The sequence below is a fragment of the Littorina saxatilis genome, linkage group LG8 (genome assembly GCF_037325665.1).
Source record: "Littorina saxatilis isolate snail1 linkage group LG8, US_GU_Lsax_2.0, whole genome shotgun sequence".
Taxonomy (NCBI): Eukaryota; Metazoa; Mollusca; class Gastropoda; order Littorinimorpha; family Littorinidae; genus Littorina; species Littorina saxatilis.
The window spans coordinates 13,228,879-13,255,377 of record NC_090252.1 but is presented as its reverse complement, the minus strand read 5'-3'; the positions used below and the strand labels follow the sequence as shown (position 1 = coordinate 13,255,377).

The following is a 26,499-nucleotide window of genomic DNA, read 5'->3' as shown; positions in this document are numbered from 1 at the left end:
CAAAATTTCGACTTGTTTTGACCTTAGAACGATGTCTTTATCATAACTGTGAAGAACAGAACGGAGATCACTGTCGAAGTCGGCCAATCTGCAATCATTTTCGTCTCGCGAACACTGATCTCAAATTTAGATCAGTGCTCGCGAAAAACATATGGGAGATAACTCTGTATTCTTTTTTTTTTATATAGATTCGCGTAGGACTGTAGCGTCCGGTCAGAGAGACAACTGGCAATAGCCGTGGAGCGATGCTTATCAGAATGAGTTCCACTGAGTCCATCATAATCAAATATAGTGCCGAAAAATTAAAGCTTCTTTTTTAATACAATAACAGGATAGATTGTTCCAAAAAAACTACAGAAAATTGGCCATTTTGACCTCCATAATGTAACATCTTAAAAGTAAGTGTAGTTGGACCTGTCTTTAACGACAGTTTGAAACTGTCTACCCGAGTTGTTATCGCAATTAAAGAAAGCCGCCGTTGGCTACTCGGGTGGTGTCTTATCGCTTTCAAGAGTATGTCAAGAGTATGTCAAGAGGTGTGTATGGGGTGCACTCAAGCGCAGAAGACAACGTGATTGCATTCGGCTAACTGAGAGCCGTCCCGTCCGTCTGATACGTTTAGCAGTCGGTATAGCGAGATGGTAGTGTATGAATGTTATGTATTGGTGATGTAGAGATAGTACAATGTAATTAAAAAAAATAAATTTAAAACAAACATGATTTTAAAGGTTGTGAAAGACAGGTTGTGAACGTTAGTTTGGGCCGAAACTGGCAGCCGCAGTCCGTTTAGACATGTGATCGCAGTTGACAAGTAAGCAATATCTTAAAACATGTCGCGTAGACGAAATTAATACATTCAGTCAACCCTTCGAACTCACATTATGAAAGACAATACGAAGACAAAACTCAATACCTGTGTCGATTTCATACCTGACGGCGACCGCTATCGCGTTCACGCCACAGAAAGCCAGTATAGCGCAGTAGTGTAAAGCGCTTCTTATGAAATTGTGCTTTTTCTATTGTATATTAATTTTTTTTCGAGCTTGTTTTAATCCAAACAGGACATTAAACGTTGTATGTATTTTTGACCAAAATAGGACATTTTACACAGATCGAAACAGTCAGTGTTCCTCCGAGACCGCGCTAGCGGTCGAGGTGAACGACTGTCGAGATATGTGTAAATTGTCATATTTTGGTAAAAAAATACAAATAAAATGTATGTATCTGGGTAGAATTTCTTGTAGTTTTTATGACTGAACGCACACAAACATGCACTATTTTGTAGTCTCGGCTGGCCGCCTAAACAGACGTTTTGTCGGCCTCTGACGTCACATAGCTCAAAGAAGGGAAATCCAGTGTTCAATCGATACACATAGATTTGTTTATGGAATCAGAAAATGATCAAGAATAAGATTACATCTTTTTGGATCGATTCATCACATTTTATTTTTAAATACAATTTTCTGACTTTTAATGGCCAAACTCAAAAAATAATTTGCAAGCTTTAATCCTGAAATGCAATCCTGTTGTCCGGATTTTGTCGAAAGTTACTTTTACAGAATTTTAATCAAATGAATCCAAATATGAGGGTGTGACAGTGCCACCAAAACTTGTACAAAATGCCAGATATTACGTCATCAAAGAAACGTATCCTCCAGTAGTCCAGTAGTTTTCTCTGAATGGCTCTACACATACATACACACAGACCCACAGACCCACAGACACGTACTACGTAGGCCCTACACCACAACCCTAGTCACGATTCCCCATCTAAGTTAAAACATTTAGTCAAAACTTTACAATATGTTAAAAAATATATATATATATATATATTTCGTGTGGTCGTTATAGACAAAGTGGTGGACAAGCTTTCATTGGACAGGTTTGATTGCACGATCGGACTAAAGATTCAAACACACCGATTGGCTTCAAGGGAGCCCGGGTAGCTCAGGTTGTGGACTTGTGATCCTAGGGTCGCGGGTTCGAATCTCGGCCGGGGCCCAGATATGTCATAATGATATACTACAACAACAAAAGTTCATGGAAAGATAGAAACGCTTACTTGCGTTGCAACTTTCAAAACATTTAAGAGTAATTCGCAGTCGGCTGCAGGTCGAACATCATGGAAAATTACATATGAAAATCCGGACGAGGAAATAAACTTTACCAAAACATTATTGCGAGAAATGTCGCGACAAAACTGCCGGTTGTTGTTATTTTTCTACCTCAAATGCACTCGACATCTGCATGAGTAGGAATAGCATAGAACACAAAATACGCATGCTAACTTAACAAGACAACATGTTCTAGGTAGATAATGTTTGACTTTCTTCTCTCATGTAAAAGTTGTATATCATCTATATTGTTGTATCATAACAGAATTCAGACGTTCAAACGATTTCTGAAACAGACGTGTGCTGCCTGCTACATATATCATTAAACAAATCAAGCCAGTGATGTTGAGAAGAAAAAATATCGACAACCAACTATACCACAACGACAACAATCGATAATTTTGCGCACAAAACAAAAAAAACTTTCGGGAAATAGAAGTCAAGTAAGCTGATCAACTGAAAGAAGAATGAATCTGAATACACATATTTTTTCTTCTTTACCCCTGTCTCCACCCCCTGACCTTGGTTCGGCGCGTCGTTAACAGATACTATGATTTGACACGATCGTTACCTCACAGACGACACGACTCGCCGCGTCTACCTCTCCCTGTGTGCTTCTGTAGCGGCATGTATAGGATGAAAAATATTAATTAATTTATTTTTGTTGTTGAGCAACGGTTTTTACGAACACATAGTGTTAAATAAAACCTTGAAAGAAAAATGATTGTTGTGTATGCATGAACCGCGCACAAGTTCTATCACGCCTCTTCTGAGCGGCTCCCGTTCCACCAAGGGCAACATTTTTTTCTGCCAACGATTTATTGCATGAAGAAATCAAGTTGACACCTTCTTCGAGCTTCGTGGTCCGCCAGTAAAGTAGCGCACATACTAAATACATTCATCCATTGGCCCAAATGGTCATGTGATAAACCCAAAGCTCCGCCCACTCCACTCAAAACACTTGACCGCCGCGTCAATGAAATCTTCGCTGGTGTTTATTGGATGGTCTGTTTTGTTACAGGCCGAACGCTGCCCGTCTTACAGAAGGCTCATAAGACCGCGTAAAAGCCATACCACGTTGAAATCAGCGGTTCTCTTCTAAAAGCGTGATTGACATTGTCAGTTAGTCAAGCAAACGAATGCACGCGTTCACGCATGCACACACATTAATATACGTTTGTTCTGCGAATTGTTTGCTTGTTTCTCTATGATTTGTTAATGCGTGCGCGTGTTTGTATGTGTGTTTATCACCAGTCGACATAATTACTGAAATACTCAATTCTTTGGACGCAACAGCACTCTGCACTTTCAAGCATGTACTACATGTACAGTTTTTGTACATGGGGTTAACACACGTTGTTTTGCATAGAAATCTTAATTCGTTAAGCGGGGAATACTTTAAAAAACAAAACCCACATGTTTTAACGATTCACGTAATGTTGCTTAGCTAACACAACAATTCGCCAAGAAAAATGTACTTAGCATACCCATTCCTAAAACGAGTATAAAGGATCTTAGTTGGAAAAAAAAGGGAAGTTTTGTTTTTGTTTTTTAAGTAAGTCGCCCAAGCGCTCTATCAACTTGGCTAAAAACAAATCTTTGAAAAAAAACACAACTAACTACACACACACACACACACACACACACACACGAAAAAATAAAAGAAAAGAGAAACACACACTAATGTGACATGATATAACTGAGTTTGCTGAAAACTGACGAAAAAGTACAAGACCGGAAAATCGCAAATGCTTACGCATAAACTTTTACAATTTCTTAGAAGCGCTCCGAACAGACACAATCACACACTCACATGCAACTTGGAAAAGCACTTCACTGGACAGTTCGGGTTGCAATTTTGGTTATTGTAATTATGTAACCACACACGTACCATCTGAACATCAGTGTCTAAGTGTTCAGTTATTCACACGGGTTTCATCTGCTTGGGTAATGGATTACAACTAAATAGCACTGAAAAAAATTAATTTAAAGAATCAAGAATCAAACGCAAAAGAGATTATCGCCAGAAGGTGAAATCCTGTTTGTATGAAAAGAAATAATCGGCAACGGTAACGGAGCATTTTACAGTTAGTTATTTCAGATGTTTCCAAATTACATCACTGCGAATGTCTCTTGGGCTTCGAAAGGTGGATGTCGCCGGGGAAAAATCACTAAAACGGCTTATTTATTTCTTTATTTGTAAATGAAGTCCTTCCAATACGTATCAATGATTTGGATCACCACCTCAGGTTTGCCAAGGAAGGCGTAATCAATATTTTCAATTTTACGCCGGCAATAAATGTTTACTTTGCGCGTAAAACATATATTAAGAGCGTACAATTCATCAACAGTAATTAAAACAAACAGAAAATCAACAAACTAACTTACAAACAAGCAAAGGGACACGAGAAGAAAAACAAGTCGCGTAAGGCGAAAATACAATATTTAGTCAAGTAGCTGTCGAACTCACAGAATGAAACTGAACGCAATGCAACGCAGCAAGACCGTATACTCGTAGCATCGTCAGTCCACCGCTCACGGCAAAGGCAGTGAAATTGACAAGAAGAGCGGGGTAGTAGTTGCTCTGAGAAGGATAGCACGCTTTTCTGTACCTCTCTTCGTTTTAACTTTCTGAGCGTGTTTTTAATCCAAACATATCATATCTATATGTTTTTGGAATGAGGAACCGACAAGGAATAAGATGAAAGTGTTTTAAATTGATTTCGAAAATATAATTTTGATAATAAATTTTATATATTTAATTTTCAGAGCTTGTATTTAATCCGAATATAACATATTTATATGTTTTTGGAATCAGAACATGATGGAGAATAAGATGAACGTAAATTTGGATCGTTTTATAAAAAAAATATTTTGTTTACAATTTTCAGATTTTTAATGACCAAAGTCATTAATTAATTTTTAAGCCACCAAGCTGAAATGCAATACCGAAGTCCGGGCTTTGTCGAACATTACTTGACCAAAATTTCAACCAAAACTGAGGGCGTGACAGTGCCGCCTCAACTTTCACGAAAAGCCGGATATGACGTCATCAAAGACATTTATCAAAAAAATGAACAAAATGTCCAGGGATTTCCTACCCAGGAACTCTCATGTCAAATTTCATAAAGATCGGTCCAGTAGTTTGGTCTGAATCGCTCTACGCACACACACGCACATACAGACTCAGACACAGACACACACACACACACACACACACACCACGACCCTCGTCTCGATTACCCCCTCTACGTTAAAACATTTAGTCAAAACTTGACTAAATGTAAACAAGTCGCGTAAGGCGAAAATACAACATTTAGTCAAGTAGCTGTCGAACTCACAGAATGAAACTGAACGCAATGCCATTTTTCAGCAAGACCGTATACTCGTAGCATCGTCAGTCCACCGCTCATGGCAAAGTCAGTGAAATTGACAAGAAGAGCGGGGTAGTAGTTGCGCTAAGAAGGATAGCACGCTTTTCTGTACCTCTCTTTGTTTTAACTTTCTAAGCGTGTTTTTAATCCAAACATATCATATCTATATGTTTTTGGAATCAGGAACCGACAAGGAATAAGGTGAAAGTGTTTTTACATTGATTTGGACAACTTAATTTTGATAATAATTTTTATATATTTAATTTTCAGAGCTTGTTTTTAATCCAAATATAACATATTTATATGTTTTTGGAATCAGCAAATGATGGAGAATAAGATGAACGTAAATGTGGATCGTTTTATAAATTTTTATTTTTTTTTACAATTTTCAGATTTTTAATGACCAAAGTCATCAATTAATTTTTAAGCCACCAAGCTGAAATGCAATACCGAAGTCCGGGCTTTGTCAAAGATTACTTGACCAAAATTTCAACCAATTTGGTTGAAAAATGAGAGCGTGACAGTGCCGCCTCAACTTTCACGAAAAGCCGGATATGACGTCATAAAAGACATTTATCAAAAAAATGGAAAAAAAGGTCTGGGGATTTCCTACCCAGGAACTCTCATGTCAAATTTCATAAAGATCGGTCCAGTAGTTTAGTCTGAATCGCTCTACACACACACACAGACACACACACACACGCACACACGCACGCACGCACATACACCACGACCCTCGTCTCGATTCCCCCTCTACGTTAAAACATTTAGTCAAAACTTGACTAAATGTAAAAAAAACAGAGACAGAAATGGGGGAGGGGAGCATATGGGGAGGTGGAGAGAGGCATTACAAAAACTTTCCTGTTGACGAAAGCAAAATGACGCGAAATGAACCCAATGATGGTTTTTTTCAAAAGTAATGTAGTAAGCTTACAAAAGTGTTCTTTTTTGGTTTGTTTTATGTGTTTTCCTTTTAACAGCCAACTGTCGCCCAATTAGGGACTGCTCTACATTATGCAAATGAATATGAATAGTTAATGGTTGAAAAGTGTGAAAAAGAGAGAGAAACAAAGAGAGAAACAGACTGGTAGAGAGAAGATGGAGAGAGGGAGGGAGGGATTCAAAGAACTGTTGCCGAAAGCAAGGCATCTCGAGATAATGGCCTATAACCTGTTCAGGTAAGTATGTTAAAAGCAATTAACCGCTGAACTCATCCTCTCTAAAGAGTACACTTCACACCAATCGCTGAAGTTTTCAAGGGGTCATAGAGTACACACATTGGACAATAGAGAGGCCGTAAAAGGGTCGCGTTGCCATTGGTCAACCTGACCACGTGATCAGCCTCGGCACAAAGCTACGTCCGTGGTCATGGAAACCCTTTCTAGTTCAGTCCTGGCTCGGAACAGTTTTTTGTGGGTTTTTTTTCCGAACGATGTAGGCGTCTCCCAGGAATTGTTTTGGTTGGCGTGCGGAGCGGAGAGTTACAAATTACTTTAAAAGAAAACACTTTGGTTACTTCTCAGAGTGTTATGTATGGTCCGACTGAGGTGCCAGTAGCGGACGTTTTAAATGGAAACAAATTGAAACAACTTTTACAGCCCGGACTTCGGTATTGCATTTCAGCTTTGTGGCTTAAAAATTAATTAATGACTTTGGTCATTAAAAATCTGAAAATTGTAAAAAAAAAATAGGCCTATTTTTTTTTATAAAACGATTCAAATTTACGTTCATCTGATTCTTCATCATTTTCTGATTAAAAAAACATATAAATATGTTATATTTGGATTAAAAACAAGCTCTGAAAATTAAAATTACAAAAATTATGATCAAAATTAAATTTTCGAAATCAATTTAAAAACACTTTCATCTTATTCCTTGTCGGTTCCTGATTCCAAAAACATATAGATATGATATGTTTGGATTAAAAACACGCTCAGAAAGTTAAAACGAAGAGAGGTACAGAAAAGCGTGCTATCCTTCTCAGCGCAACAACTACCCCGCTCTTCTTGTCAATTTCAGTGCCTTTGCCATGAGCGGTGGACTGACGATGCTACGAGTATACGGTCTTGCTGAAAAATTGCATAGCGTTCAGTTTCATTCTGTGAGTTCGACAGCTTGACTAAATGTTGTATTTTCGCCTTACGCGACTTGTTTAAAATCAAGAGTCAAACTGACACAAAGATTTTCACCTTCCATTTCTCTGTAATGGAGGCACGCAGAGGCACGACGTAGAGAGAGCGTCAGATAACCGCGACGTAGGTTTGGGGAGTCGGGTCGGGCACTAAGAGTACAGTTTATTTTTACAGAACTGTACATTAATTATCGCAACAGGTTTAAACAGTTCGCTTTACATTTGATTCTGTCTCTCTCTGTCTGTGTCTGTCTGTGTCTGTCTGTCTGTCTGTCTGTCTGTCTGTCTCTCTGTCTGTCTCTCTGTCTGTCTGTCTGTCTGTCTCTCTCTCTGTCTGTCTGTCTGTCTCTCTCTCTCTCTCTCTCTCTCTCTCTCTCTCTCTCTCTCTCTCTCTCTATCTCTCTTTTTTTTTGTCGTTGGAATTTGAATTTAAACATATCTTTGAACATAAAACATAATTGTCAGAACGATTTCGAGTGAACAGACTTCGGCGTGTACGAACACAGATAACCCTGTGGGCTGCTGTCACATTTTAGGTTTCTATACAATGAGAAAATAACAAAGTGTTGTTGACTTTTCATGCAAGGAGGTCGATCCTTGCAATTTTGCATATTATGTTTGTTCTCGTATGTTAGCTTAAGACGGGAAAGTCAGACGCAAGCGAAGGGAAATTACCAGATCACGCTCACAAGTGTGTACTAAAAGTCACATCAAATCCAATCTTCGGCCACTGTGAGGCCACTAAATGAGAAACAGATGACAGGCACTCCGCCACTTCTGCTGAAGGACATAGCAGGTACTTGGCTACACTTCACTGCGCCACATGAGTGATTCCATTTTCCGTTCGGCAATCAGTCTGTCTCACGCACAAATTGTCAAGGGTAATTTTAAACTGAGTCTAATTTTGTCAGACACTGGGCAAGTTTTAATACCGGACCTTCAACATTGACGATTGGGGTCTAAAAAACACATTCCTTCCTTATAAACGATTCAGAGAAAATACCCCCCCCCCCCCCACTCTATACCCCCACCCCCTTGCATTTTGAAATCTCCTAACATTATCTGAAATTGAAGCTGGCGTTAGAAAGCATGACTGAAACCCCACCGCTGTTAATCTCCTTCTCGATAAAAGAAGATATACACGTATTGTACGGCCGTTTTCTCAAGGCTGTCCAAATGAAGTGCTATCTGAATTTAACTCTTAAAAAAAAAAAGACTAATACGGTTTTTTTTTTGGTTTTTTTTAATAAGCCACGCCCCGGACTGCGCGCGCAACACATGCAGACGACGCATATATGTGTAGTAAGTTTGTCGGAACTTTGGCGGAGTAATTTGATAGAGTTTTTAGATTGTGTCAACGACTGTAGACGTGATGTAACTTACAGATAAATTATATCTGAGATTAAAAAAGTGTTTATTTTCAATAAAAATCGGTTCGGGTAGCGATGTGATGTTAATCTAGCAAATCAACAGGGCTACTTCCTAATGGACCGAAGTTCTGTGGGACTGAAGAATCATCAACCGATGTGAACTGCTATTTGTTTAGGTGGTTCAGTCTTTCCCCATCGGCAGCCCTGTAAGCTTACATTTACTGAAAAAATCCTGTTTCATTTTTCTCTTTGAGTAAGAATATTTGTCCGCAGCTTACGGACTAACCCGTTCGATAGTATTACTTGGGTATAAACTTCCTTCCCAGATTGTCTCTGTCTCATCGCAAAATTACACAAACATTTTTCAATTTACAATATTTTACTTTGTCATTTTTTTCCCTGTTCGACGACTCTTCCGACTATGTGAGTGTGTATGCGTATGTTGAATCCGATTACGCTTGTCCGCTAAACTGAAACGTGATCGAAATGACATTCGATCGATATTGACACTAACTAGTTTAAAAAAAAAATGTATTCACACGCATACGCACACGTGCACTTTTGCAGTCCCATGCACTGACCGCTGGTTCTACCTTGTGCGCTTGTCCGGAGTTTTTCTTTGTTTCTTTTTATATTTAGTCAAGTTTTGACTAAATATTTTAACATCGAGGGGGAATCGAAACGAGGGTCGTGGTGTATGTGCGTGTGTCTGTGTGTGTGTCTGTGTGTGTGTCTGTGTGTGTGTGTAGAGCGATTCAGACTAAACTACTGGACCGATCTTTATGAAATTTGACATGAGAGTTCCTGGGTATGAAATCCCCGAACGTTTTTTTCATTTTTTTGATAAATGTCTTTGATGACGTCATATCCGGCTTTTCGTGAAAGTTGAGGCGGCACTGTCACGCCCTCATTTTTCAACCAAATTGGTTGAAATTTTGGTCAAGTAATCTTCGACGAAGCCCGGGGTTCGGTATTGCATTTCAGCTTGGTGGCTTAAAAATTAATTAATGACTTTGGTCATTAAAAATCGGAAAATTGTAAAAAAAAATAAAAATTTATAAAACGATCCAAATTTACGTTTATCTTATTCTCCATCATTTGCTGATTCCAAAAACATATAAATATGTTATATTCGGATTAAAAACAAGCTCTGAAAATTAAATATATAAAAATTATTATCAAAATTTTTTTTTCGAAATCAATTTAAAAACACTTTCATCTTATTCCTTGTCGGTTCCTGATTCCAAAAACATATAGATATGATATGTTTGGATTAAAAACACGCTCAGAAAGTTAAAACAAAGAGAGGTACAGAAAAGCGTGCTATCCTTCTTAGCGCAACTACTACCCCGCTCTTCTTGTCAATTTCACTGCCTTTGCCATGAGCGGTGGACTGACGATGCTACGAGTATACGGTCTTGCTGAAAAATGGCAGCTACTTGACTAAATATTGTATTTTCGCCTTACGCGACTTGTTTAATTTGAGGTAATCGATAATAGCGTGGCATGAAATACAATTTTGCGAAAACCCGGTGAAAACATATCGCTCCAATGAATGCTGTCCATCATGTGCGAGGTCGGGAAAAGTGTTACACGTATCGCATGAAAACAAAGAGTGTACAGATAAAACTGAAAAGGAATTAAAGCGGAGAAGTCGGCAACTCAGTCAAACCACCTCTAATAAAGTGACAAATAGTACTAAACTATCGACTACTAAGATTCATTTGATTTTGTAACCAAGAATTTAGTTTTTGTTTTTGACGGCGCCATCAATTTAAAAGAAATGCATCTTTTCTGGTTCACATTTAAATTAAAAAAAAAATTAAAAAACCTACCTTTCTTGTTTTTTGATTCACATTTAGATAGTCAGCATTATATCATTTACATTTAACGTATACTGCATCCCGGTATCAGCATGCTTATTATACAATAAAATAAAAACAGCGCTAGCATACCATGAACATAATTAATTTCCTTGTAAATCTGTTTTGCTTCTTTCTTTATTTATTTATTTGTGTGGGGTGTTTTTTTGCGTGTTTATTTTGGGGAGAGTGTTTTATTGTTCCTCAAAAGCACTTTGGTCAATATCTCTTTAACTTTGAACTACCGTTCAGTTTGAGGACAGAATGCAATTCTTTTATTTTTGGACAACAACACTGTTGGGGTTGATGTACAAAATTGATGGTTGACTGATCAAAAGATCAAAATATTGTGTGCGATATCTGTTCCTTTAAACCTTTCGTTTAACCAGCAGGTGACATATGGCATGGCACAGCCCCCGTTTGACCACCCAGGCTCTCCCTCGCCCACTTTGTCCCCGCAAGTTTTTTTGCTACCTTTTCTATATGCACTGTCAATAACATTTTTTGAGGCGAATTTGTCGTTTGCTTGCAAAAAAAAAGATAGTTAATTATCAGATCAGCTTTGTAAAGGAGATACTAAAAACCGCACATAATTATTCAAAAAAAGTCTGATGCGTGGCGACAACTGCCGCTCCGACTGAAGGGCTATTTACTGAAAAGGAAGGTGGGGGGGGGGGGGGGTCCTGGGGAGAGGTGGAGGGGTGGTGGGCAAAATGAGACAGAGCCGATACGATTACGATGTGGAGGGGGGGGGCAGCAAATGTTCGCATGCACATGGTGGTCAGTAACTTTAGTAACACAAATCGACGTTTGATTTTAATCCCACACAGATGTGTTAATTTTTCTTTTGTTATTTTCTTTTTTCTGTCAAAATGTATAAATGAAAAACGTGACAGGCTGGATAAAATTTATCTGAGTGAAACGTTATTTCTTTCAGGGTCCGCATTGGTTTCTAAAAAAACAATAGTGTTTAATTTTAACTTGATTTCATTTACATGAATTCAAATCAGAAACGAAGAAAATATCATAACCCCGCAATATAACAGTGTCACAGAATCGTGAAACAATTCCGTGAAAACATTCTCTCAATGCTGACAATGTCTTGGTGCGTGGTTCTCACATGTGGTGTCCAGTTGTCCATCTTAGCTAATTTAAATTCCGCGTGTGATGTTTTAAGTGGGCCTATTGGGACGAAGCTGAGTAGATTCGGGATGCGAAAATCAGCAGATTATACGATTTTATGATCCGCGGCAGAGACTATCAAGTGCTCTTGCGTATACAAGAACCAGTCGGTCGGATCGAGTCCAGGTGTGATTTTCGCGTTCTACTTACAGTCGTTTTATCTCAGCTGATAACTCCTTGCCAAATGGTGGCAAAAACGCTCAATGGAAAGTGACATCGCATGCGTTGGGAAGACCGTGGGAAAATATTGAGACCTCAGAATAGGGTCCTACGATTGACCAAAGCAAAAATAATACGACAACACATCATAGTGTGTGTGTGTTTCTGCACGCGGTCTGTTTCTCATAAGACACGCAATAAGCACACCCTGGTCGTAAGGGAAAATAGCCTAACATGGACAACTGCCTGATATGGACCACCTCCTGTTCTGACAAACTAACGGTGCTATAGGTCTCAAAACAATTTCATTCTTTGGATAACTTGCATATATATGCGATATAAACATTTGTAACCACACAATAAGCTAAGCTTATATTAAATGTGGTTATAAATATGTACATCTAGATAGGAATTATTATTTCACGTTATGTCAAGGTCAGAGAATCGCTTATCCCCTTGTTATAAATGTAAGACAGACAAGATACAATTTTTACCAAAAAAAGAGGAAAAGATACAGCAAAAGAATCAGAGGATGTGACAGAGGACGGGAAGAGAGTTAATTTTATTTTTCAGCAAGCAAGGGGGGGGGGGGGGGGGTCAGAGAGACGATTACTGTTACAGACTTGCCAATTCAATGTTCCTGCAGCAGCAATAATTTCATCCAAAATGTTGTCCAAACTAATTAAGCTTAGATTACTCATAATTTATGAATACAAAGAAAAACCTTCAAGAAGGATTCACTCAAACTTGATTAAATCCCCAGATGAAGCATCCGTCGCGTCGCACATATGGAAACATGCGTTCTTTGATATTACTGTTGCGATCGGTTTTGACGCTGCCGCCACCTCGCCGCAACTATCGTGCTGCCATCGCGTCGCGATATGGAAACACAGCTTAAGACTATGCATATAATACTGCTGGTTTTCTCTTCATTCTTCTCAAAATGTCGGTCTCTGTCTGTCTGTCCCTGTTTGTGTGTCTCTCTATCTCTATCTCGCACTAATTCTGTCGGTCGGTCCGTCTCTCTGTCTGTCTCTCTGTATTTCTAGCTCTGTCTCTCTTTTTGTCTTTTTCTTACTCTCTCAGTTTATTAAAACAAAACAAAAACAAGAAGGGCAAAGCCCATACGACTCACATGCTTGACCTTGACCTTTACATGACCTTGACCTTCAGGGTCAAGGTCAAATAACTAAACCTAGTAATGACATCATACACTAAGAACTGCTTTAGACATTTTTCCTACCAAAATACAATGTGACCTTGACCCAAGGTGAAGGTCATCCAAGGTCATGCAACACAAAGCTGTTCATTCAAGACATAGGAAGTACAATGGTGCTTATTGGCTCTTTCTACCGTGAGATATGGTCACTTTTAGTGGTTCACTACCTTATTTTGGTCACATTTCATAAGGGTCAAAGTGACCTTGACCTTGATCATATGTGACCAAATGTGTCTCATGATGAAAGCATAACATGTGCCCCACATAATTTTTAAGTTTGAAACAGTTATCTTCCATAGTTCAGGGTCAAGGTCACTTCAAAATATGTATACAATCCAACTTTGAAGAGCTCCTGTGACCTTGACCTTGAAGCAAGGTAAACCAAACTGGTATCAAAAGATGGGGCTTACTTTGCTCTATATATCATATATAGGTGAGGTATTCAATCTCAAAAACTTCAGAGAAAATGGGGAAAATGAGAACAATAGCTGTTTTTTAGGCAACATTTATGGCCCCTGCGACCTTGACCTTGAAGCAAGGTCAAGATGCTATGTATGTTTTTTGGGGCCTTGTCATCATACACCATCTTGCCAAATTTGGTACTGATAGACTGAATAGTGTCCAAGAAATATCCAACGTTAAAGTTTTCCGGACGGCCGGACGGACGGACGTCCGGACGGACGGACGTCCGGACGGACGGACGGACGGACGACTCGGGTGAGTACATAGACTCACTTTTGCTTCGCATGTGAGTCAACAAGTCGCGTAAGGCGAAAATACAACATTTAGTCAAGTAGCTGTCGAACTCACAGAATGAAACTGAACGCAATGCAACGCAGCAAGACCGTATACTCGTAGCATCGCCAGCCACCGCTCACGGCAAAGGCAGTGAAATTGACAAGAAGAGCGGGGTAGTAGTTGCGCTGAGAAGGATAGCACGCTTTTCTGTACCTCTATTCGTTTTAACTTTGTGAGCGTGTTTTTAATCCAAACATATCATATCTATACGTTTTTGGAATCAAGAACCGATAAGGAATAAGATGAAAGTGTTTTTAAATTGATTTGGAAAATTTAATTTTGATACTAATTTTTATATTTTTAATTTTCAGAGCTTGTTTTTAATCCAAATATAACATATTGATATGTTTTTGGAATCAGCAAATAATGGAGAATAAGATGAACGTAAATGTGGATCGTTTTATAATTTGTTTTGTTTTTTTTACATTTTTCTGATTTTTAATGACCAAAGTCATTAATTAATTTTTAATTTAATTAAGCCACCAAGCTGAAATGTAATACCGAAGTCCGGGCTTTGTCGAACATTACTTGACCAAAATTTCAACCAATTTGGTTGAAAAATGAGGGCGTGACAGTGCCGCCTCAACTTTCACGAAAAACCGGATATGACGTCATCAAAGACATTTATCAAAAAAATGAAAAAAACGTTCGGGGATATCATACCCAGGAACTCTCCTGTCAAATTTCACAAAGATCGGTACAGTAGTTTAGTCTGAATCACTCTACACACACACAGAGACACACACACACACACACACACACACACACACACATTCCTGCCTGTCTGCCTGTTCTTCTCTCTCTCTTAGGTTACTTTCACGGATTATGCAAAAAAGAAATATGCACGGCTGCTTCACACTTTTCTTGTTTTCTCTCTATTCTCAACCTTTGGTGTCTGTCTGCGTGTCTGTGTGTCTGTCTGTCTGTTTGTTTGTTTGTCTGTCTGTCTGTCTGTCTCTCTCTCTCTCTCTCTCTCTCCCCTTCTCTCTCTCCCCATCTCTCTCTCGCCATCTCTCTCTTTTTCGCTCTCTTCATCTCTCTCTCTCTCCCCTTCTCTCTCTCCCCATCTCTCTCTCGCCATCTCTCTCTCTTTTTCGCTCTCTTCATCTCTCTTTCTCTCTCTCTCTCTCTCTCTCTCTCTCTCTCTCTCTCTCTCTCTCTCTCTCTCTCTCTCTCTCTCTCTTACAGTCAGCATAATGTATTACAAATGATGGTTTATTCCTGCCAAATTTCGACCAAATGATTATCGAAGATGGTTATGCAAATAAGATGCAACAACGGAAAACAGACGAAATTAAACAGAGACCCCAAGCCCGTGACAGACAGACAGACAGACAGACAGACAGACAGACAGACAGACACAGAGACTGAGACAGAGACAGACAGACTAGACAAGCCGACAAACAAAAAAACAACATGAAAAGACACATGTAGGTGACGATGCTGATCCCAATACCGATGCCGATGTCGATGATGATGATGATGATGATGATGATGATGATGATGATGATGATGATGATGATGATGATGATGATGATGATATATCTCTTTATTTCCCTCTCTTGGAGAGTTTGCTGCGTGATAGCCTCTAACCCTATTCATTGTATAACAACGTTAAATCATCATCGTCATCTCTCTCTCCCGTTCTCTCTCTCGCCCCCCCCTCTCTCTCTCTCTCTCTCTCTCTCTCTCTCTCTCTCTCTCTCTCTCTCTCTCTCTCTCTCTCTCTCTCTCTCTCTCTCTCTCTCTCTCTCTCACACTTTCTCTTTCCTACTCTCTCTCTGTTTTGTTCTCCTTTCTCTGTCAGATTTGTTTTAAACAAACACGTAGGAAAGAAATCTGCAGAGCTGTTGCAATTGTGTCTTTTATCTCTATCTCTTTCTATGATTTTTTTTCCCGGTTTTTGACTGTGTGCCTATCTGTCTGTCTTCCTCTCTCTCGCAGGTTACTGTCTGTCCGTATGTCTGTCCGTCTGTTTGTCCGTCTCTCTCACTCTGTCTCTGTCTTTCTTTCTTATTTAATTACCCCAACTCTCACTCTCTCTCTCTCTCTCTCTCTCTCTCTCTACAATTACAAATACAATTTTTGTATTAAACATGCCCCTCTCCTCTTTATTGGTATAATGTACACAAACCCTTTTCGAATGAAGGGACTTACAAACCAACCACTACATGTATTTAGATGTGTGATGATCTTGGCAATGTCTTGCTTGTTTGATTGATTTTCTTTAAAATGTAATGTATGGATTAGAGCATGATGTTGAGAAAGTGCAAGCTGCACTATACCACTTAATTCACATCAATCAACTCGCAATTTACCTCAATGTAATGCATTTTGTGTACATATGTATAATGTGTTTTCACTTTAGTTATCTGTTAAAATGTAGAATTTTAGTTATCTATTTTCTAATTTGTATCTTGTATTTTTTATTTCATTTTTTTAGTTAGTCCCTCTTTAGGGCGAGGGCTGGATGTAAAAAAGCAGACCACTGCTTAATCTACTACCCTCGTTAAATAAAGAATTGTCATTGTCATTGTCATTGTCTCTCTCTCTCTCTCTTTCTCTCTCTCTCTCTCTCTCTCTCTCTCTCTCTATCTGTCCCTCCGGCAGCACACATTTTTCGCTCCAGCAATTTACTTGAACAAGTGAAGAAAATGCCTGTCGTTGGACTACCAACTGCTGTGGAAGCTACCTTGACAGGCCTGCCAGCTGACCACTATGTCAAGTACTGGAAAGTCACCGGAGAATGAGAAGGAGCCACAGTCACACTTCAACTGCTCAGCACAGAGAACCAACAGGCCGCCATTTGCCGAGCTAGTCAACGCAACGTAAACAAAACCCCTTCGCAGCTCAGACGTGACAGACAATGATCCCAACAATTTAACAGCAAAGAGGTATGCGTTTCTTCTGTTGATACAGCTGATCGATCATCTGCGAAATCATGCCAGCACAACATCAGGCATAATTCACACAAACACGTACGACAAAGTTCCCGACGTTAGGCACAAACAGAAAATGAGACTACACGCCGGCGAACGCATTGACAGCGAGGCAAGCTGTGTTGTGAACATTGAAGCACGTGAATCACGGAGCCACATTCCATCCAAGCTGACGGAACCTGCCTTGCAGCAATCCGTTGACTCCACATGCGTGGCCACTGACAGTGACAAGGACAGATATTTTACGTCAGAGAGTGATACAGAGGAACCAGTGGAAAAGCAGTTGACTAAAGCTGAAAAGGATGCTTTGGAAAGGGAGTACAGTCTAGGGGAAGTAAAAGCACTTGCTTTAGAAATTACTACGAACCCCAGAACACGAAAGAAAGTGATTAGAATGGTGTACAATGCTTCATCCAAACAGCTGCTTGCAAAATCAGATGACTTCATGTTCACCTACGATTGTACCAAAGCTGAAACATTGTACTGGACGTTATTCAGGGACAAAGCAGACATGAGTTATGATGAATCAGAACGACTGGCATTTATTGAGGAGCCTGCGGATGTGCGACGAACACTGTACCTTATTGAGATAAATCATATCGCCAAGGATTTGCATGCACTGGTTACACTTCTCAGAGCCTACCTTCAGACTTGAACTTTGATCGCTGTTGTATTATATCACATTTACGTATCATTACATGCTGCTTCTCTTGCAAAACTCGTAAAGCACTACTACTATATTTTGCAGCTGATACTGGTAAAACGTTAATACTCTATGATTGTATTAAAACATTATTGTACATAATGCACTGGAAACATTTTCAAACATAATGTGGTTAACTTCTATTTCACCTCAATGAGCGAGGGCGGGATGAAAACAAAAAGTAGTTTAGCATTTCCTATTCTGTTACAGTGTTAAGATAAAGATCAATTCAATTCAATTTAATTCAATTCAATTCAATACAATCATCTCTCCCTCATTCTCGTTCTCATAAATAGGACTCAAACCATACCGGCACGGTGGCCTAGTGGTAAGGCGTCCGCCCCGTGATCGGGAGGTCGTGGGTTCGAAACCCGGCCGGGTCATACCTAAGACTTTAAAATTGGCAATCTAGTGGCTGCTCCGCCTGGCGTCTGGCATTATGGGGTTAGTGCTAGGACTGGTTGGTCCGGTGTCAGAATAATGTGACTGGGTAAGACATGAAGCCTGTGCTGCGACTTCTGTCTTGTGTGTGGCGCACGTTATATGTCAAAGCAGCACCGCCCTGATATGGCCCTTCGTGGTCGGCTGGGCGTGAAGCAAACAAACAAACAAACAAGCACATTTCACTGCTGTACAGCATACATCGTCCCCAAATACCTGTGTCTGTGTGTCACCGACTTAGTTGCTCTGCAGAGTGTGTGTGTGTGTGTGTAATACTGCCTTGCTGCAGAGTTTGTGTTATACCGCTTTGCTCTGCTGAGTGTGTTTGTGTTAATTACGGTCTGTCTGTCTGTATATTCTTTTGTCTGTCCGTCTGTCACTCAAGGGTAAGGGGGTGTCCTTAACCTCTCCTTTGTTGTCTCGGTCTGTCTCTCTGTCTCTGTCTATCTGTCTATGTCGCTCTTTCTGACTCTCTCCCTCTCAGCGGAGATCAAAGCCAATGAAAAACACACATCTCTGAAGCAGTTTTAGCTTGTGCCTCCAAATGACTGCTGTACAACAACCAGACCCCATCTGACTGCTGTTTGGGAAACAGTCCCCAATTCACTGCTGTACACCATTTACGTATCATTACATGCTGTTTCTCTTTCGAAACTTGTAAAGCACTACTTCTATTTTGCAGCTGATACTGGTAAAATGTTAATACACTATGATTGTATTGAAACATTATTGTACATAAAGCACTGGAACATTTTCAAACATAATGTGGTTAACTTCTATTTCAACTCAATGGGCGAGGGCGGGATGGAAAAAAACATTTTAGCATTTCTTGTTCTGTTACAGTGTTAAGAGAAAGATAAATTCAATTCAATTTAATTCAATTCAATTTAATACAACTCTCTCTCCCTCATTCTCATTCTCATAAATCAGACTCAAACCATCCGTTGTCAGGGTCGTGAATGCTAGCTACTGACTGGATTGGAAATACTCTTATGTCGCCTAGCGCCATATGTAACTGATGAAACCATTCATAGCACAGCGCAGAGCTATCGGTTTTTGGACGTCCCCATTTCACTGCTATACAGCAAACATCGTCCCCAAATAACTGTGTCTGTGTGTCACCGACTTAGTTGCTCTGCAGAGTCTGTGTGTGTAATACTGCCTTGCTCTGCTGAGTTTGTGTGTTATACCGCTTTGCTCTGCTGAGTGTGTGTGTTTGTGTTAATTACGGTCTGTCTGTATATTCTTTTGTCTGTCCGTCTGTCACTCAAGGGTAAACCGGCACGATTAGCTTAGTGGTAAGGCGTCCGCCCCGTGATCGGGAGGTCGTGGGTTTGAACCTCGGCCGGTGTCACGATTTCATCTTTCGCCTGTGTACATATTTCCCCCTCGATATTTACTCGAGACCGAAATGTTGTTTCCTGGTAAAATTAAGAAGAGAAATTATTTATGGACGAAAAGCATGTCAGTTTCTTGCATGTGAAAAAAATTGGTTGTGAAATTAAATAGATTTCACTCCCAAAATCGAATTCTTCGAAAACGTGTACCGAGTGGTTACGTCCCTTGAGTAAGAAGGGAAACATTTTAGGATGAATCAAATTTCTAAGTTAAATAAAATAATTGGTTGGACAAATTTGGCCCCATGAATGTAAGGTACACAAGGTCGCTCATCAGTACTATCGAAGGGTGTTTTTTTTGTTCAGTGTAGAGTTTATACTAGATCAACGAGGCCGAAAATCGAAATATCAACACGGCGAAAGATGAAAACGTCACACCGGGTCATACCTAAGACTTTAAAATTGGAAATCTAGTGGCTGATCCACATCCCATTTTGGTGCAATCCCATTTTGCCGCCGTCCCATTTTTTTCCCTATCCCATTTTCGCGACATTTCACAAGCCAAGCGTCATTTTATAAAATTTATAATTTTGGATGATTAATGAGATGAGGATGATTATAATGATGATGCTATGGATTTCCAATTTGGATTGAGACTACGTGACAGGGCATTTTACTAACATGTCATAACAATAGCGCGACATCCCATTTTGACACCATATCCCATTTGGCCGCCATGCCGTTTCACCGTATTCCATTTATCCCCCATCCCATTGTCGCGACATTTCACAAGCCAAGCGTCATTTTACTACCGTGTCATAACAATAGCACGTCATCCCATTTTGACACCATCCCATTTGGCCGCCATCACATTTTTTATTTATTCTTCTTGCCAAGCCTCACTATACTACTATACTGCGTTATTCAACTAGGAAGACATTCCGTTTAGGCCAAATTCCATTTTTGCCACAATCCAAAATGTCGCGAAATAGAGATGGCGGCAAAATGGGATGATGGCAAAACGGCATGGCGACAAAATGGAATGTGGCGCTAGTGGTTTGACACGGTGGTAAAATGACACATGGCCTATGAAATGTCGCAAAAATGGGATGGGGGCAAAATGGGATAACGGCGAAACGGGATTGCGCCAAAATGGGAAGTGGAGCTAATGGTACATGACATGGTGGTAAAATGACACTTGGCCTGTAAAATGTCGCAAAAATGGGATGGGGGCGAAATGGGCTAACGGCCAAACGGGATTGCGCCAAAATAGGATGTGGGGCTATTGGTACATGATATGGTGGTAAAATGACACTAGGCCTGAGAAATGTCGCCAAAATGGGATGGGGGCGAATTGGGATAACGGCGAAACAGGACTAATAGATCCCTTGACTTGGGGTAGTGCGACTCTGTCACTGCTAGCTTTCCACTCGGAGGAAGCGACCGGAATTTCCCAACGATGGGACATCCTAGTAATTAATTTTTTTTTTTTTAATTCCTAAAATTAACAGAGTCGCGCTACCCCAAAAGTCAAGGAATTTCGTGTTTGTCCCTTGACTTTGGAGATGACAAGAAAATATCGGGCGCAAAAACGTGATTTGTAAAATTTTTCACAACATATGTCGCCTAGCGCCATGTATGTGATGAAACCATTCATATAGCTCTGCGGGAGCTCTGCACTTTTGGACGTCCCCATTTCACTGCTGTACAGCAAACATCGTCCCCAAATACCTGTTTGTTTCTAAAAAAATCACGCTGGAGGTTGCATTTTATGTAATAACCTCCTGAAATGAGTTTTGACACTTTAGAATGGCATGTAAAATGACACATGGCCTATGAAATGTCGCAAAAATGGGATGGGGGCAAAATGGGATAACGGCCAAACGGGATTGCGCCAAAATGTTAACGTGGAGCTAATGGTACATGACATGGTGGTAAAATGACACTTGGCCTGTAAAATGTCGCAAAAATGGGATGGGGGCGAAATGGGCTAACGGCGAAACGGGATTGCGCCAAAATGGGACGTGGAGCTAATGGTACATGACATGGTGGTAAAATGACACTTGGCCTGTAAAATGTCGCCAAAATGGGATGGGGCGAAATGGGTTAACGGCGAAACGGGATTGCGCCAAAATGGGATGTGGAGCTAATGGTACATGATATGGTGGTAAAATGACACTTGGCCTGAGAAATGTCGCCAAAATGGTATGGGGGCGAATTGGGATAACGGCGAAACAGGACTAATAGATCCCTTGACTTGGGGTAGTGCGACTCTGTCACTGCTAGCTTTCCACTCGGAGGAAGCGACCGGAATTTCCCAACGATGGGGCATCCTAGTAATGAATTTTTTTTTTTTTTTTAATTCTTAAAATTAACAGAGTCGCGCTACCCCAAAAGTCAAGGAATTTCGTGTTTGTCCCTTGACTTTGGAGATGACAAGAAAATATCGGGCGCAAAAACGTGATTTGTAAAATTTTTCACAACATATGTCGCCTAGCGCCATGTATGTGATGAAACCATTCATATAGCTCTGCGGGAGCTCTGCACTTTTGGACGTCCCCATTTCACTGCTGTACAGCAAACATCGTCCCCAAATACCTGTTTGTTTCTAAAAAATCACGCTGGAGGTTGCATTTTATGTAATAACCTCCTGAAATGAGTTTTGACACTTTAGAATGGCATGTAAAATGACACATAACCTATGAAATGTCGCAAAAATGGGATGGGGGCAAAATGGGATAACGGCCAAACGGGATTGCGTCAAAATGGGACGTGGAGCTACTGGTACATGACATGGTGGTAAAATGACACTTGGCCTGTAAAATGTCGCAAAAATGGGATGGGGGCGAAATGGGCTAACGGCGAAACGGGATTGCGCCAAAATGGGATGTGGAGCTAATGGTACATGATATGGTGGTAAAATGACACTTGGCCTGAGAAATGTCGCCAAAATGGGATGGGGGCGAATTGGGATAACGGCGAAACAGGACTAATAGATCCCTTGACTTGGGGTAGAGCGACTCTGTCACTGCTAGCTTTCCACTCGGAGGAAGCGACCGGAATTTCCCAACGATGGGACATCCTAGTAATGAATTTTTTTTTTTTTTAATTCTTAAAATTAACAGAGTCGCGCTACCCCAAAAGTCAAGGAATTTCGTGTTTGTCCCTTGACTTTGGAGATGACAAGAAAATATCGGGCGCAAAAACGTGATTTGTAAAATTTTTCACAACATATGTCGCCTAGCGCCATGTATGTGATGAAACCATTCATATAGCTCTGCGGGAGCTCTGCACTTTTGGACGTCCCCATTTCACTGCTGTACAGCAAACATCGTCCCCAAATACCTGTTTGTTTCTAAAAAATCACGCTGGAGGTTGCATTTTATGTAATAACCTCCTGAAATGAGTTTTGACACTTTAGAATGGCATTTAACGCTTATTGAAGTTTTAACAAACTTTCTAACACCTAAAACATTCATAGCACCGATAACGTAATTCTAGCTCTGCACTTTGTGTACACATACGTCCCCATTTCACTGCTGTACAGCAAACATCGTCCCCAAATGTCTGTTTTTCTAAAAATCACGCTGGAGGTTGCATTTTATGTAATAACCTCCTGAAATGAGTTTTCACACTTTAAAATGGCATTTAACGCTCATTGAAGTTTTAAGAAACTTTCTAACACTTAAAACAAAAGAGACCCCAAATGCCTGTGTTTTGAGCAAGATGGCATTTTGATACACAGCCGACCCCAAATGACTGTAAAACCACCTATGTGTGTGTGTGTGTGTGTGTGTTTGTTTGCTTGTTTTTGTGTTTGTTTGTATGGTTTTGTTTTTGTTGTTGTGTTCGGTTTTTGTCCCCGTTGTTTATTTTGTTTGTGTGAGATATTGTGTATTTGTTTGTCTGTTTGTTAGTTTTACAACTTGAGACATAAGCAACAGTCATTGCGAACACATAAACTTGACCTGTTATGGCGCAAGCAACTCCCACAGGCTTTGATTCGTTACTTGGGGGTTGGTTGTCTCCCTTAGTATGGAACTGTATGCGCGGAAAGGTTTTTTTAACACTGACTATTCTTGAAGATAGAACGTTTGTTTTTACAAACAGTAGAACATAGGTAATCAAGTGGACGCTTTGATCGCAGGTAAAAGATGGGTGTGCCTTAATCGAAAATAAGATTGTTTTTAGTCTAAAGCTATGAAAAACTGATCAGTTTCAACAATTAGCAAAGCCTTTCCGTTTATATTTTGTTTTAAACTATTCTGTAGTGCATAGAAGTCTGCGCGTGCACGTCCTTCCGTGTGTGTGTGTGTGTGGTTGTGTGTGTGTGTGTGTGTGTGTGTGTGTGTGTGTGTGTGTGTGTGTGTGTGTACGTTGTAAATATCATAGCTCTTTAGTATGCAGTTTAGATTAGGGTGTTGAGACTGTCCTTCGAATGTATACTTTTTTGTGTCTCAACATAGGTGTTTGTGTGCTTGTTAGTTGGTTTGTTTTTTTGCTTGTCTGCTTAATGTTTTGTTTTTGTTTTGTTTTTCTGTATAACATTGTGAGTGTTTTTTCTTTGTTTATCTGCCTGCCTTTCCGCACATATGTCTGTCTATCGGTTTACTTGTTTGTGTGTGTGTGTGTGTGTGTGTGTGTGTGTGTGTGTGTGTGTGTGTGTGTATGTGTGTGTGTGTGTACATATGTGTGTGTGTGTGTGTGTGTGTGTGTGTGTGTGTGTGTGTGTGTGTGTGTGTGTGTGTGTGTGTGTGTGTGTGTGTGTGTGTGTGTGTGTTCTGATTGCTAATTGTAATACATGTACAAAACAGAAACCGGTCAGAGAACAAAGAAGACTGACTATGACATTGTTTTATTTCTTCATTTTTCTAAATTCAAACCTAATTCAGAAAAGTGCTAATGACAAAACCCACATTACAAAAGATATGAACATTTACCAAAGGAGCATAACTCTCTTTGAATGAGCAGTTTGATCAAACAAGAACAAAAAAGAAGCATATAAGCTTAACTGTCATGCATTGTGTGAATACTAGTATGTGATATTGGCACACAGTTAAACAAAAACAAGCAATTTAGAACACACCTTTGACTTGTTTCTAAAAGAAAAGAAAGAACATTGATCACATCAAAATACCAATAATATTGGTACTCAAGTATAGAAGAACACAACAGTTAATATGTTTGTGTTACAGTATGGCCGTTCCTTGCCACCACCGGAGCAGATTTTGTTGTTTTACCTCTTATTAACTGCAAATCATGTGCATGTGTTCACTTGTTTGTTTTTCAATAACTGCCGTACGTGGACGCTAGACTACAAAACACGTCAAGGTGACATTTGTAGCGACAGGATAAGCCAGTGTTGCGACACTGCAACCAGCGACACTATGCAGCCTTGTTGGAATCCTCACTCATAGGATGTTTGTTTGTTTGTTTATTTGTTGCTTAACGTCCAGCCGACTACGCAGAGCCATATCAGGACGAGGAAGGGGGGGATGAAGGGGGCCACTTGTCAAGCGATTCCTGTTTACAAATGCACTAACCCATTACTTGTGTCCCAGCAGGCTTTAGTAAAACTAAATTAATACCTACTGGAAGATTACCAGTTTCCAGTGTGTTAAAATAGGCTTAACCTATCTACTGCTGGACTTACATCAGAACACTAACAGATTAAACTATACATGAATCGCGAGACAAGCGGCAAGAGAAGAGATTTTTGGAAAAAATACAGGTGAATGAGCAAGAAGGCAGAAAAAGGAAAAGAATTCATGAAGAAAAAGAGAGCATGACAGGAAAGAGGAACCAAAAATCTACCTAACAGCAAACTAGAAAGCTCCTGCGGTTCCAAAAACAGGAGGGGCCTTTAATTTCATAACCGCAGTGCCCCACTGCGGGACTCATTGTATGTGGGGGTGGGGGGCAGGGGTGACGGTAAAGAAACAACAACAACAAACACCAACAATAACATAAATAACACACCTCAGACTTTTTCACAGCGGAGGTATATATTGCCTGCATCTAAACGCCAGAGTGATCTTGGTAGACTGGATATAATGTACACTGGATATTGTATCAAGTAGTGTTTCATTGTGATTCCAAATTGTGTCCATTCTACACTTTAGTACATACTTTCCTTAAAAAAAAGTACATGCAATGAACAACTGTTTTGATAAAACATGCCAACTTTACATACACAATGCAATGCAATATTGAGTGAATGTCTTATCAGGTGGATCACGAACACAGCAACAAAAACTAAAAAACAAAACAGAATAAAAACACGCCCTAGCTTCTAAGAAAAGACAAAAACAAGACATGTGTTGTACTGTATACCAATTGTTAATATCATGCCAGCTTAAACGATCGACATACTATATATTATGGTAGAAGATGGGAACAACATAGCTGTGTGACCACATAGTCCAGGTAACTCCGCTCAGGGCACACTGAAGGAAGGCAGAAAGGCATGCATGCAAACAGAACAGAGGAAACATGTAAATGCTGTGTCACTAGTGTGTAATATTATAGTCCTGTTTTTTTCTAGTGAGCTTGTCCAGCAGAGAGTTGCCACCTGACTTTTGCACACGCTGCGCCATGGCTCCTGCCAGTGCAGCCCCCAGGCCACGTCGGCCATGTGACGACACGAGCTTGAACTGAAACAACAACATTATGCATGGTTGCACTATCGTGATATTTGAAATAATGCTAAATTGTCAAAAGCAAGATCTGACACACAAAGGGAAGTAATCAATCTAAAGGTTTACGACATGTGTGTGGTAGAGTAAGTGAGTGCATGCTATGCGGAACCGGACTCCTAGCACCTTAGAGAATAACAAGAATTGAAACGAACAAGTGACTTTAATCGTCTCA

General features: G+C 40.1%; 1 protein-coding gene across 5 annotated transcripts in view; it reads right to left on the bottom strand.

Annotated features, from left to right (window-relative positions):
• LOC138972824 (hexokinase-4-like) overlaps nt 1-26,499 on the bottom strand; it is a 58,691-nt gene that overhangs the window by 2,473 nt on the left and 29,719 nt on the right. For 4 of the 5 annotated variants that reach the window (XM_070345491.1, XM_070345490.1, XM_070345493.1 and 1 more), the window contains one exon: nt 24,455-26,282. The exons of the other annotated variant lie outside the window; for it this stretch is intronic. In XM_070345491.1, the coding sequence (XP_070201592.1) occupies nt 26,139-26,282 (144 nt within the window). In that variant the 3' untranslated portion in view covers nt 24,455-26,138. Of the gene's footprint in view, nt 1-24,454; nt 26,283-26,499 lie in introns of those variants that run through there. 5 annotated transcript variants of the gene reach the window in all.